Source organism: Phyllobates terribilis, unplaced genomic scaffold, assembly GCF_046119375.1.
Source record: "Phyllobates terribilis strain yellow unplaced genomic scaffold, ASM4611937v1 Scaffold_1__5_contigs__length_1240528914, whole genome shotgun sequence".
Classification (NCBI taxonomy): domain Eukaryota; kingdom Metazoa; phylum Chordata; class Amphibia; order Anura; family Dendrobatidae; genus Phyllobates; species Phyllobates terribilis.
In genome coordinates this window covers 828,259,097-828,271,474 of record NW_027362761.1, presented here as the reverse complement: position 1 = coordinate 828,271,474, position 12,378 = coordinate 828,259,097, and the positions used below count along the sequence as shown (strand labels likewise).

The following is a 12,378-nucleotide window of genomic DNA, read 5'->3' as shown; positions in this document are numbered from 1 at the left end:
ACTTGCTGTAAAGTCAAAAGTTTACATACACTGTCAACAAAGAAGTAGAGACCATTGGGTGCAATGAATCATTGGAGCAAGAATTACAGGGGATCTGTGAGCAGTTCATTTTTTTCATTTTTCTTTATTCAGTCTGATCTCTTTTAAAAAATAATTTGTACTCAATTGTCAATCTTTAAAAATGTTCCTTTGCAAAATTGAACTTTATTTTGGTTTCTTATATTCACGTTAAATTATTTTTTTTGAACAGTATGACACACAGTACTGTATTCCTTCAGTATTTTAAAGTTTAATAAGTATCTCTAAAATATTGGCAGATCTATTTAAACAGTTTAAGTTTTAAACAGTATAAATTTAGACTAGACAGTCTTAAAATGTGCATCTCTGGACCTTTTAGTACAAATATATACCACATTCTAGTTGGCTTATTTTGGGCTAGAAATTTTCAACCAAATTTAACCCATTTTTTGGCAAAAGGTCATGCCTCTTTTTATCAACGTCATACCCCTTTTCTGCAGAGTCAGTCCCCCTTTCCAGATGAACCACAAAGTGTCCGAAACACATAAAAAACGTTGTGCAAGGCATGTAAGACAGGTTTTTCTAAATAACCCCAATTATGTTAATTGTATAACTTGATGCTCTTAGGGCCCGATTCATCATTTGTAGGTTTTTTTAAGTCACTTTTCTGTTTTATATCTTGTGGTATTTGTTGATGTTTTTGGGGCCAAATTATTTAAAATTGCGCTCACGGTTCATAAACTTGGTGCACAGAGGCGCATGCCATTTGTCAGAAAGTCTTAATTCATGAAGGGGTGTGTGCTTCCGTGCGCATGCCAGAAATCTTACCCCAGTCGCTGGAATAAGATTTGTAATAAGGGACGCAATAGCTCATCATGAATTAGACAAGCTGTGGCGTCATGCCCCAGTTATGCCCCTGTCCCACCCACCCCAGTTCTGTCCATTTTGATGTAAAAATGCCAAAAGTCGCAAAATTTTTGTGCAACTCCAAGTGAAAATTTTGAGACTTTTAAAAGCAATTCACACCAGAAATCTGGCAAAATTGTTTATATGATTCAGGGCCATAGTGTTCTGTTGCTTTCTTTGGTGGGTTCAAAATGAAATACATTGCTGTGCTAAGTCCTTGAGAATGCTGAACCCTCTTCTACAGACCCCCTATACTAGCTAATAGATGAAAGTCCTGTACTGAGGAACTCCTTATATTAACCCCAAATTTTATATTTTAATTGATGAAAATTTGTTTTCTAAAACAAACAACTAGTTTAGATAATAGTGAGAGCCCATCATTTAAGGTCTGTGTCATTGAGTGTTGTCTTGTTGCCTTTCAGATGAACCATGTCTAGGAGACAAGTCTATATTCTGTCAAATGGAAGTTCTTGCACGGTACTGCTCAATACCTGGGTACAGCAAACTTTGCTGTGAATCCTGTAGCAAGCGCAGCACCCAGTCACCTCCATTCCTCACTGAAGCAGCTGAAACAGAAGATGAACTCACCTATGATCCCAGCTTGTCGAGGGCTGGAATGATGCCCGCATCTTTAGCACCTGGTACTGAGGAAACTGATTCTGAAACAAAAAGTATTTTGAGCATTCTTTCTTCCATTGAAAATAACGCAGATCTTGGTATTGTGTCTCCTCAAGAAAATAAACCAAAGGCATCAGACTCCACATTGAGAAGATCCCACCTAGCAGCAAGCAAAACTCTTAAGCTTTTAGCTGTTCCACCACCCCCAACAACGCACAGCAGTAACATCCAAGCGCATAAATCTCCTCCAGTAGCAGCCATGCCATTAGGAGCTACTAACATCCATTCCACTGGTACTCATTCTTCAGTACGAAACTCAAGGAAAAATGAAAAGTCTTTTGACAGAAGACGTTCTTTGCAGCCTTCCTCAATAGAAAGATGAAGTATTAAGGGACTGGAACAAAAGGACACATTAGTGAATTCTGCTTTATAAAACAAGTGCAAAGTGCTGGTTCACTTCTTGACTCATTTAGTTTTCCAACCATTTGCTTTCTGTTTAACTTGAAGATATTGAAGGAAAACACCAAAGATTCCCATCCAAGAGAAGATATGCCGAATGTTACTGGCCATTCTGAACTTTGTTCAATGGTCCCATAAACCGGTTTTGCACATTAGTTTTTGTGTTCTTTTCCAGAGACTATTTTCCCACCCTCACTGAGTAAGTTATTCAGATATAACAAACACAACTATTGTTTCGGAGTTCTTATGTTGCAACGTCAGTATTATGTTTTCAGTGACTTGTTTTCTTTACGTTATGTTTACTGGTTCTCTGATTTTGGGTGCTAATATTTGCCTGCCGTTACAAACTGCCTTATTACATTCCATGACTCCAATCTCAAATCGGCAACTACCTGCTCCAGTGGCTTATATGACCTGCTGGTCTGACTGCAGCATTGTCCATCACCCTAAAACGCCATATAGTTCCTATTGGAAAAGTCAGATGTACTTGCAAAGAACAGCATGTCTTTTCTAACCACTTTGCTTATTATCTGCAGAATCATTACAATTTTGTTTATACTATACTGGAATGAAATGGGATGGAGTGGAAAAAGAAACTCATTAGCAAAGAAAAATTAGTAGCAACAAATTTTCTGAGTGGGAAGAACATAATGTTCCTGGGATGACAGCTTGTATACCATTTGTGTGGTATACTGGATGTCCGTCAGTAGAGGATAGAAGTAACTAACATTGACCATCCTCTTTAATTAGAGGATATTATGACAAGTAGCTATTACTAATCGGATGACAAGGCTGAGTGAAATTTTTTCAAATGAACGGGTCTTCAGCAGAAAGCAGAAGAAAAAGGATCAGCGATTGGAAGTCATTGCCGAAAATAGATTTTCATTACTTAGAATAATAAGCCAAGACTGGAGAGAGATATTTATTTGTACATGTCACCTCACCTTACACAACCACAATGCATCTGACTGCAATAATTCACTTGCAACTGGTCTCCAGGATCATCTTTTCACCAAGAAGCCAGTGTCACTCTCTCATGTAGCTGTAAAGTACTTGTATATAGAATATAAAGTGAAGATATTTATTAAAAGTGGATGTTCTCGATAGACTTTATTTACTTCGTATTTTTGAATATAGCAAGTGCCATTTTCCTGCCTATAATAACATAGTTATTGGGTTGGTGGTTTGCAGGGCAGTCCTTAATAGATTATAAGCTAAATGTAAACTACTGCGTAAATACCGAAATTCACTTCCAATCGTTTGGCCACGATCCCATTTCACAACTAAATTTCTCTCACTATATTAGCATTTGACGTACAATTTGTGATACGTAGTTATAATTTGACTTACAATTTTTGATTTCCGAAAATTGTCCATGATGAAACCAAAGAACGTTACACTTTAGAAGTGTATAAATAGGCTTAGAAATTTTATAACGAAATGAAAAAGTAAGCTACAAAAACATCACAATGTAACGATCATGTAACAAGACTAAAGAATGAAGTTGTCTAAGTGAACAAATGGGCCTTCCCATGTTAATAGTTTTTAGTCATTTTAAGCTAACCCCAAGTGCATTGACTTGATGCCTCAAAAGGTTCATGAAGTCTTCTCAAGAAACCTTCTGAAGGCCAACCTAAAGTAGTTATTATTTAGCATTTATTCAGACAACCCCTGAGCCACAAACAGTCAAAAATTATGTTTATTATTCCCAAAATTCAATCCCGTTATCAAAATTTTCCTTCAGATTATTGTCTGAGTGTAGATATTCATTATGCTGTATGTCGCTTTTGTTTATCTTGTCTTTTCCTACAAAGTTCTTTTGAGACTTTTTTTTTTAAGTGTACACTACTGATGCTGTTTGTTGTATTGGGGAGCACTTCACAATAAAAAGCTTTTAACATACTATATATATTGTATATTTTATGACTCCTTATTGTGTGAGTAATTGTGAAGATTGTGATGATTCATGCACTGAGGATTCAGCATTTATTCCATGCTCATATTATTGCTAAATATTGGTAGATTAGACCCAAAAGGAAAAATATTCATCTACATGTCATAAATTTGAGAATCTTTCATTATTAAGGTAATGGTACTGAAACGTTAATATTCATTCACTTCAAAATTGTGTTCATTTAAATGTATTTAAGAAGTACAGCAACTTTGCAAATACTTAGCAGTTTTCTTATATCAATTTCAGTACTTAAAAACACTACCTGATTTTTGCACTTGACCTGAACTGTCGACAGATGTGTCAACCTTTTTTTTTTTCGGTTAAGAACTCAAATTTCTCACTAAACAAAATCAATGCGATATTGCGACCTGCTAGTAAAACCCTTAAAGGCTGCAAAGAAGCACTCAGACATATTTAGCAAATACTTGTCATGACAGAGTACTGCAGAATCATGTTTTTTTTTAAACAGCTGGCCATAGAGTGTCACACATCTTAGAATATGTTCTGCAAAGAGCAAATCTAAGGCAGGACACGTGTAGTTGGGCGCTCAAAACCAAAATCGCCATAATACGTAAGGACATTGCCAAAATGTTGGTAGAGGCAATGAAATACTAGATGTGTATTAAAAAAATGTCACCACTGTTAACATGTGCAATAGAATGCACGAAATTCATTGCACCAAGTGAAGAGCAAACGTTGATAAGAAAATTAACGATGCTGAGAAAAAAAGAGATATACATAACGATGTAACATGTGAAGGTAAAAGAAGAGTGGATAAAATATGTGCAAAATGAAATAAGAAATTAACTATTATCTTGTATCAACTGCTTTTATATGATGTCTCTGGCTTTTCTGGAGTGGGAACTGTGAGGCCTTGGGTGTTTGCTGGATTTGAAATGGGTTCAGAGCCATCAGTGGATTCTGTGGTCTCCCATTCCAGTCCCACCAGGGCTGATGCTGCTCAGCATTATTATCAATCCCAATGCCTAGCTGGTGCACAAGATGTTCAGGTTGTCTCTTGGGTCTTTGTTCCTAGCAACATGAAGGATAGGTTGCGGAGGGAAACAGGGCTGCTACAGCCTAAGTCCAGGATTCTCTGTCCTGAGCATGCCCTTGACATGGCGGACTGTGATTGGTGGTTTGGGAGTCAGCTGATCCGGTGACCTGGCACCACCTGATTGGTCGCGGGTGATGTCACCAATAGTGCGACGGTGGGCAGGGCTTAATCTTTAAATAGCCCGCCCACAAACATGGCGGTGCGCTCTGATCATTGAGCTGTGATGGTGTTGTGTGGACGCTTGGTTGTTTGGGCTCCACGTGTGCTTTAGCTTCTGTCAGGCAGGTTTAGCAGGGGATAGGCAGCCTTAGATGGAGGGAGGCAGGTAGCTTCGTCTGGCAATCTGGCTCCGACAAAGGGGTCGTCATACACCCTGAGCCATCTGCAGACGCCTTATTCCCAGCACCGGCTGTAAGCCACGTGGATAGATACTCCTTAGTCCGGTCGCACGCCGGCTGGGAGCACGTATACGCCTGCGTGTATTACACACGCATCCTAGCTCCTGCTGTGTAGTCCCTGTGCTGTAAACAGGGCTACAGATACATTATTTATCGCACATCTCTCGTGCAGTTAACGGAGATAGTGCGAATCCCTTTTCCCGTTCCAGTGTGCAGTAACACGGAAGGGATTGTTATTTAAGTTGGTTGTTTTACCTTCTCACCCGGAAGGTGTTCGGCCGCAGTCCTCCAGGCTGCATCGCGGACCCCGAGTTCGGTTGCTTTCCATTATTTAATAAAGTTGTTTGCAACCGTCCCCTTAACAGTATCAGAGCGCCAAGGTCTTGCCGAACATGGCTGAAAACCAGCAACTGCAGCGCTATATACAGCAACTTGAGGCCAGACTTAGGACTCTGGAACAAGCTGCCCCGGTCGCTGATATCACTGCAGTAGCTACCCAGGCAGCTTCTCAAGCGGCCAATCTGGTTAACACGGCTGCGGTGAATGCTGCGGCAGCTGCAATTGCCCCATTACCCCGTTTTGCTCTCCCGGAAAAATTTTCTGGTGACAGCAAATCCTGCAGAGGTTTTATTAATCTATGCTCCATTCAGTTGGAGATGATGGAGGCATGGTTCCCCTCCAAAAGGGCCAAAGTGGGTTATGTCATCTCGTTACTCTCCCACAGGGCTCTGGAGTGGGTTACTCCTATGTGGGAGCGAAATGACCCGGTAGTGGCTAATGCGGGTCTCTTTCTTACAGTCCTAAAAAATGTCTTCCTAGGTCCTCAGGTCACGCATGATATGGCTCTTAAGCTTCTTGCGTTGGTCCAGGGTTCGGTCACCGCCAGCCACTATGCCATCCAGTTCAGAACCTTAGCGGCTGAATTGGATTGGTCTGAGCGGTCTTTAATCCCGGTGTTCTGGAAGGGTCTGGCTGGGCATATTAAAAATGCTCTATCTACCAGAGAGATTCCAACCTCCCTGGAGGAGTTAATCTCTCTCGCTAACCAAATAGATTTGCGTCATGCAGAACACAAGTTAGAGCTGGAGGTCCCCAGACCTCAGTGTCGGTTGGCACCATCCTTCTCTAGACCCATTTCCAAACCCGCGACTCCCGACCCGGAGCCTGAGGCTATGGATATATCCCGGACTGAGTCTAGCCCCTCTCGTTCCTGACCTGCACATCTCTTGGAGTACCCCGTTAATAAGGGTTCCAAGCAGTCAGGAAAACGAGTGTGTCTAACCTCCGTTGGAGGAGGTGTGTTAGATTCTGGGGCTTCTTCCTCCAAATTATTGTATAAGGTGACATTGTTCTTCGGAGCAACCAAGGTTACTGCCAAGGCGTGGGTGGATTCTGGCGCCGATGGCAATTTTTTGTCATCTACGTTTGCCCAGAAGCATGCCATCCCTATAGAGTTACTGCCAAGACCAATGAACATTAGGGTAGTCAACGGTTCACTCCTGGACACGCAAATCACCCACAACTCGATTCCCCTCACCATGTCATTTCCTCAGGGTCACCGGGAGGTTATGTCCTTTCTTATTATTCCCGGTGAATTAGATGAGGTGTTATTGGGTCTTCCATGGTTACGTTGTCACACTCCACACATTGACTGGAATACGGGGAGAATTTCTTCCTGGAGTGAGAATTATGTGTCTCAGTGCATGGTTACAGTCTCCCAGAGGGTAGTTTCTGACCCTTCTACCGATGTGGCCCCCGGCACAGATTCTCTGTCTGTCCCTGAGACCCAGGTCTTGTCAGATTATGTAAAAAAGAACCCTCGGGTAGACCTTTTGTCCCGGTCCATGGATACGGCTGAGGACGATGACGAGCCCAGGCTCACCGTTCCTTCGGGAAGTATGCGGAGGGTGGCTCCAGTGTTCTTAAACCAGGTTCCTTCGGGGAGGACGTTCGTTCCCCCTAATCTACAAAATGAGGTGCTCTCCTGGGCACATGCCCCTAAGATCGGAGCTCATTTTGGGGTCAAATGTACCACAAAGTTCCTTCAACGGTCCTATTGGTGGCCCCATTGGCGCCAGGGCGTTAAGGAATATGTTCTTGCGTGTGTCCCCTCTGCGAGAGATAAATCATCCCGTCAAAGTCCGGCTGGTCTTCTCCACCCGTTACCCGTGGTGGACTCCACAGATCTGACTCCGCTTCTTCTGAATAATGGCCAACATCCGCGCGTTCTGGTTCCTATGCCAGTTCCCTCTATGGAACCTGGGGTCAGAGATTTGGCTCTGGGGGCGCTTGAGGTTTGGGACCATACCCAGGATGCTATATTGGCCTCGAAGAATCAAATGAGAGAGTCGGCTGACACTCTTCGTCGTCCTGCTCCCGTATTCTATCCGGGCGACAGAGTGTGGCTCACGGCTCGCAATACTAAAGTACACGGGGAATTTGCTAAGTTTGCCCCCCGCTTTATTGGTCCTTTCAAAATTTTGGCCCAAGTAAACCCTGTAATGTACCGTTTACAGTTACCATGACACCTGAGGAGTCACGACTAGTTTTGAGCATTCAGATACTGAAATATCGGGTATCGGATGATATTCGCGGTATCGGAATTCTGATACTTAGTTCCGATACTTTTAGGATATCGGATACCGGAATCGGAAGTTCCCATAATGCAATGAGCCAGTTTCATTTTATTCAGCCAATGAGGATCCTAAGAAGTGTGGGCACATCCTGTTAGGCATGTAGGCATGTTAACTAATGGCATGGCTGTGATTGGCTGCTGAAATTATGTCATGATGCACTATAAAAGCCGCCGCCGCCATTTTGAGCTCACTCTGCTGTGAATTCAGTTAGGGATAGGACGCTGTTGTTCTGAGGGACAGTTTTAGCTACCTATTTGCTCTATTCTGCTTTACCCAAGCCACTTTATAAATCGCTGTGCCTTGCAGCGCTAGTGCACAGTTCTCTGTGCTGTTCACCGCTGTCTGCAAGGTCTCTGTGTGTGAGTGCAGCTCACGCTGTAGTGTGTGCTTCAGCCAAGTCTGGTTGTAGTGCTCTCAGTGTGCGTCACTGCCTCATACATTGTCCTTTTTTGCTAATTGATCATTTTTCCTGATTTCTCCTATTAGTGTGGTGGTTCCATCCGTATCCAGCTACATTGGTTCCAAACACACTATATAGGAGTGGTTACAGAAGTTTTATTTTGTCTTGCAGCGCTAGTGCACAGTGCTCTGCATCTGCACTGTTCACGGCTGTCTGCAAGGTCTCTGTGTGTGAGTGCAGCTCACGCTATAGTGTGTGCTTCAGCCACGTCTGGTTGTAGTGCGCTCAGCGTGCGTCACTGCCTCATACATTGTCCTTTTTTGCTAATTGATCATTTTTCCTGATTTCTCCTATTAGTGTGGTAGTTCCATCCGTATCCAGCTACATTGGTTCCAAACACACTATATAGGAGTAGATAGAGGAGCCTTTCTGCAGCCTTGTGCCCTGCAGCCCCAACCAGATTAGTATTAGCCTATTTTTTGTAGCCTCATCTATTGCATTGTAGGTTACCTTCCTGCATTGTAATAGCTACAAAAAGTGATACTATCGGTATTACATCTTTGGGCACATCCAGTGTCTTTTTGTGACAAAAAAAAGCTAAATAAAGTTCACCAAACACTCCACTTTACAGTTGTGTAGGCCACATTAGCTCATATTAAAATCTAGTCCACACTTTATAAAATTAGTGTTTATTATACCTGTTAGCAGCTGTTCAGGAATAAGCACACTAAGCCCTTAGTACTTTTCTGCCTATCTTTATCAGTCTACCAAGATGAAGAAGGCATGGAGTAAGGCATGTGGTCGTGGTCGTGGGCGTGGTCGTGGAGTTTCTGCAGGGAGAGGATGTGAGGATTCTGTGCCTGCAGGGAGAGGACGTGGGGATTCTGTGCCTGCTGCGGGCAGCAGTGACTCAGCATCCCCCAGTTTTACCAGGAACAGTCCTTTATGCGCAGCTTTGTAGGAGCTAGCCGTACCCCACTGCTGCGGGAGGACTAAATTGAAGCCGTTGTCGGATGGATGGCTGCTAACGCATCGACTTCAATTAGTTCCAGATCCTCTCAGGTCCTGAGCACTGAAGAGCACCCATCTGTCTGAATCTCTTGGTTTGGAAAGAGGGGGCCAGCCAAGCAGAATTCGAGAATTTGAAGAAGAGGTAGTATGCAGTGATGCGCAACCGTTTTGTCTCTCTGAATCTGAAGAGGCGGGTGGGCCATTGCCTATGGTCAGCAGCACACCTCAGTACGCATCTGATGATGAGACTCAGGTGCCACTTTCTGGTGCGTACTGTGCTGTCGAGACTACCCAGGAGAAGCAGTTGTTTGAAGAGGGTGGTGTAGATGATGAGGTCCTTGACCCATCATGGCGTGAGGGGCAGAAAGGTGGTGGGAGAAGCTCTGAGGAAGAGATTCCCCGAACGGCCCAAAAAGGAGGGAGAGGGAGGGGGCAGACTTGGTTGCCTGTAGCTAGAGATGAGCGGTGTTCGACTAGAACTGTTCGCCAATCTCAAATTCGAGCTGTTTTGGGCGGTGTTCGAGTTGTTCGACGAACCCGAACGATTTGCAAAAAATTCGGCTGTTCGAGGTTATGTTCGATAACTGTTCGTGCACCAAAAGCGTGTCCTGCATGTCTGGCGCTATTTAGAGCACCAATCATGCAGGGATTGCCTGCCACTCACTGTAATGCCACAGCCATGGTGGTTGTGGCATTACAGTGATTGCCCAAATCGATGGGAACAGTGCCAACAGTGAAACATGAAAAGCCGGCAATTCAGCAGCGGCATACACCTGTACCCGACAATTTAGAACCGAAAGAATAGAGCTTCACACATAGATTAGATAGATATAAACATGTCAGCCACATATATACGAAGTACAGTGAAAGTGCTGCTTACTGTACTTGTCATTTAGCGTAAAGGATTTATCAAAAAAAATAATAGTGTTTTCATGCACCGTCTCTTTAAAAAAGCCGGCCGGCAATTCAGCAGCGGCATACACCAGTACCCGACAATTTAGACAGGAAGGAATAGAGCCTCACACATAGATTAGATAGATAGAAACATGTCAGTCACATATATAAGAAGAACAGTGATAGTGTTGCTTACTGTACTTGTCATTTCGTGTAAAGGATTTATTAAAAAATATAATAGTGTTTTCGTGCACCGTCTCTTTAAAAAAGCCGGCCGGCAATTCAGCATCTGTACCCGACAATTTATAACAGACAGAATAGAGCTTCACACATAGATTAGATAGATAGAAACATGTCAGCCACATATATACGAAGTACAGTGACAGTGTTGCTTACTGTACTTCTCATTTAGCGTAAAGGATTTATCAAAAAAAATAATAGTGTTTTCATGCACCGTCTCTTTAAAAAAGCCGGCCGGCAATTCAGCAGCGGTACCCGACAATTTATAACAGAAAGAATAGAGCTTCACACATAGATTAGATAGATAGAAACATGTCAGTCACATATATATGAAGTACAGTGATAGTGTTGGTTACTGTACTTGTCATTTAGTATTAAAATAAAGGATTTATTATTAAAAAAATTGGCGTGGGGTTCCCCTTAATTTTAGGCTCTAGCGGAGGTTAAGCAGACGGCTGGGGCAGATGTTTGAAGCCTGGGAAGGGGGTAATACCCACGGAGCTTCCCAGGCTACTAATATCAGCCCCCAGCTGAATACATAGCCTTTACTAGCTATTAAAATGGGGGACCCCCCCAAAAAAATGACGTGGGGTCCACCCTAATTTAATAGCTAGCAAAGGCTAGGCAGACAGCTGGGGGCTGATATTAATAGCCCAGGAAGGGAGCCATGAATATTGGCCCCCTCCCAGGCTAGAAACACCAGCCGTCAGCCGCCCCAGAAATGGCGCATTCATAGGATGCGCCAATTCTGGCACTTAGCCTCGCTCTTCCACGCTGCCCTGGTGCGGTGGCAGGGGGTAATAGGGTTGGGGTTGATGTCAGCTTATAATGCCAGCTGACATCAAGCCCAGGTTAGTAATGGAGAGGCGTCTATAAGACACCCCCATTACTAACCCCATAGTCAAAGTTAAAAAAACACAAACACCCAGAATAAAGTCCTTTAATTGAAATAAAGACACAATCCTTTATTGTTCTAAATTAAACCATACTTACCGTCACGCCCATTCCAGCTGAAGCCAACGATCTCCTGCAATAAAAGAAAAATAATAAAGCAACCTCATCCTTACCTTTCCATGGTTCCCACGACAGCTTCAGCTCTGCTACATCGAGATGACAGGCTGGACCGCAGCAGAACGCTGCCATCCAGCCTCTCATCCCGCAGACACTGAGAAGCGCAGGCTTGCTTGCGCCGCTCAGCGTCTCTCTGTGACGACATCCAGATGAGCCGAGTTCATGTCCAATGAACTCGGCTCACCTCATGCACGTCACTGACAGCGTGGGAAAATTCTCACGCTGAAGCGGTGAGTGCAGGAGAATTCTCCCACGCTGAAGCGCTGAGTGCAGGAGAATTTTCCCACGCTGTCAGTGACGTGCATAAGGTGAGCTCATGTCCAATGTACTCAGCTCACCTCCTGCACGTCACTGACAGCGTGGGAGAATTCTCCTGCACTCAGCGCTTCAGCGTGAGAATTCTCCCACGCTGAAGCACTGAGTGCAGGAGAATTTTCCCACGCTGTCAGTGACGTGCATAAGGTGAGCTCATGTCCAATGAACTCAGCTCACCTCCTGCACGTCACTGACAGCGTGGGAGAATTCTCCTGCACTCAGCGCTTCAGTGTGAGGATTCTCCCACGCTGAAGCGCTGAGTGCAGGAGAATTTTCCCACGCTGTCAGTGACGTGCATGAGGTGAGCCGAGTTCATTGGACATTAACTCGGCTCATCTGGATGCCCTCACAGAGAGACACTGTGGAGCGCAAGCAAGCCTGCGCTTCTCAGTGTCTGCGGG

The 12,378-nt window shown here is 43.9% G+C and overlaps 1 protein-coding gene across 3 annotated transcripts in view; it reads left to right on the top strand.

Annotated features, from left to right (window-relative positions):
• Nucleotides 1–3,871, top strand: part of ADAMTS3 (ADAM metallopeptidase with thrombospondin type 1 motif 3) — a 293,692-nt gene extending 289,821 nt beyond the window's left edge. For 2 of the 3 annotated variants that reach the window (XM_073637902.1, XM_073637898.1), the window contains one exon: nucleotides 1,347–3,871. In XM_073637902.1, the coding sequence (XP_073494003.1) occupies nucleotides 1,347–1,924 (578 nt within the window). In that variant the 3' untranslated portion in view covers nucleotides 1,925–3,871. The remainder of the gene's footprint in view (nucleotides 1–1,346) is intronic. The other variant, XM_073637907.1, reaches the window with a different exon arrangement.
• Nucleotides 3,872–12,378: the final 8,507 nt, after the last annotated feature.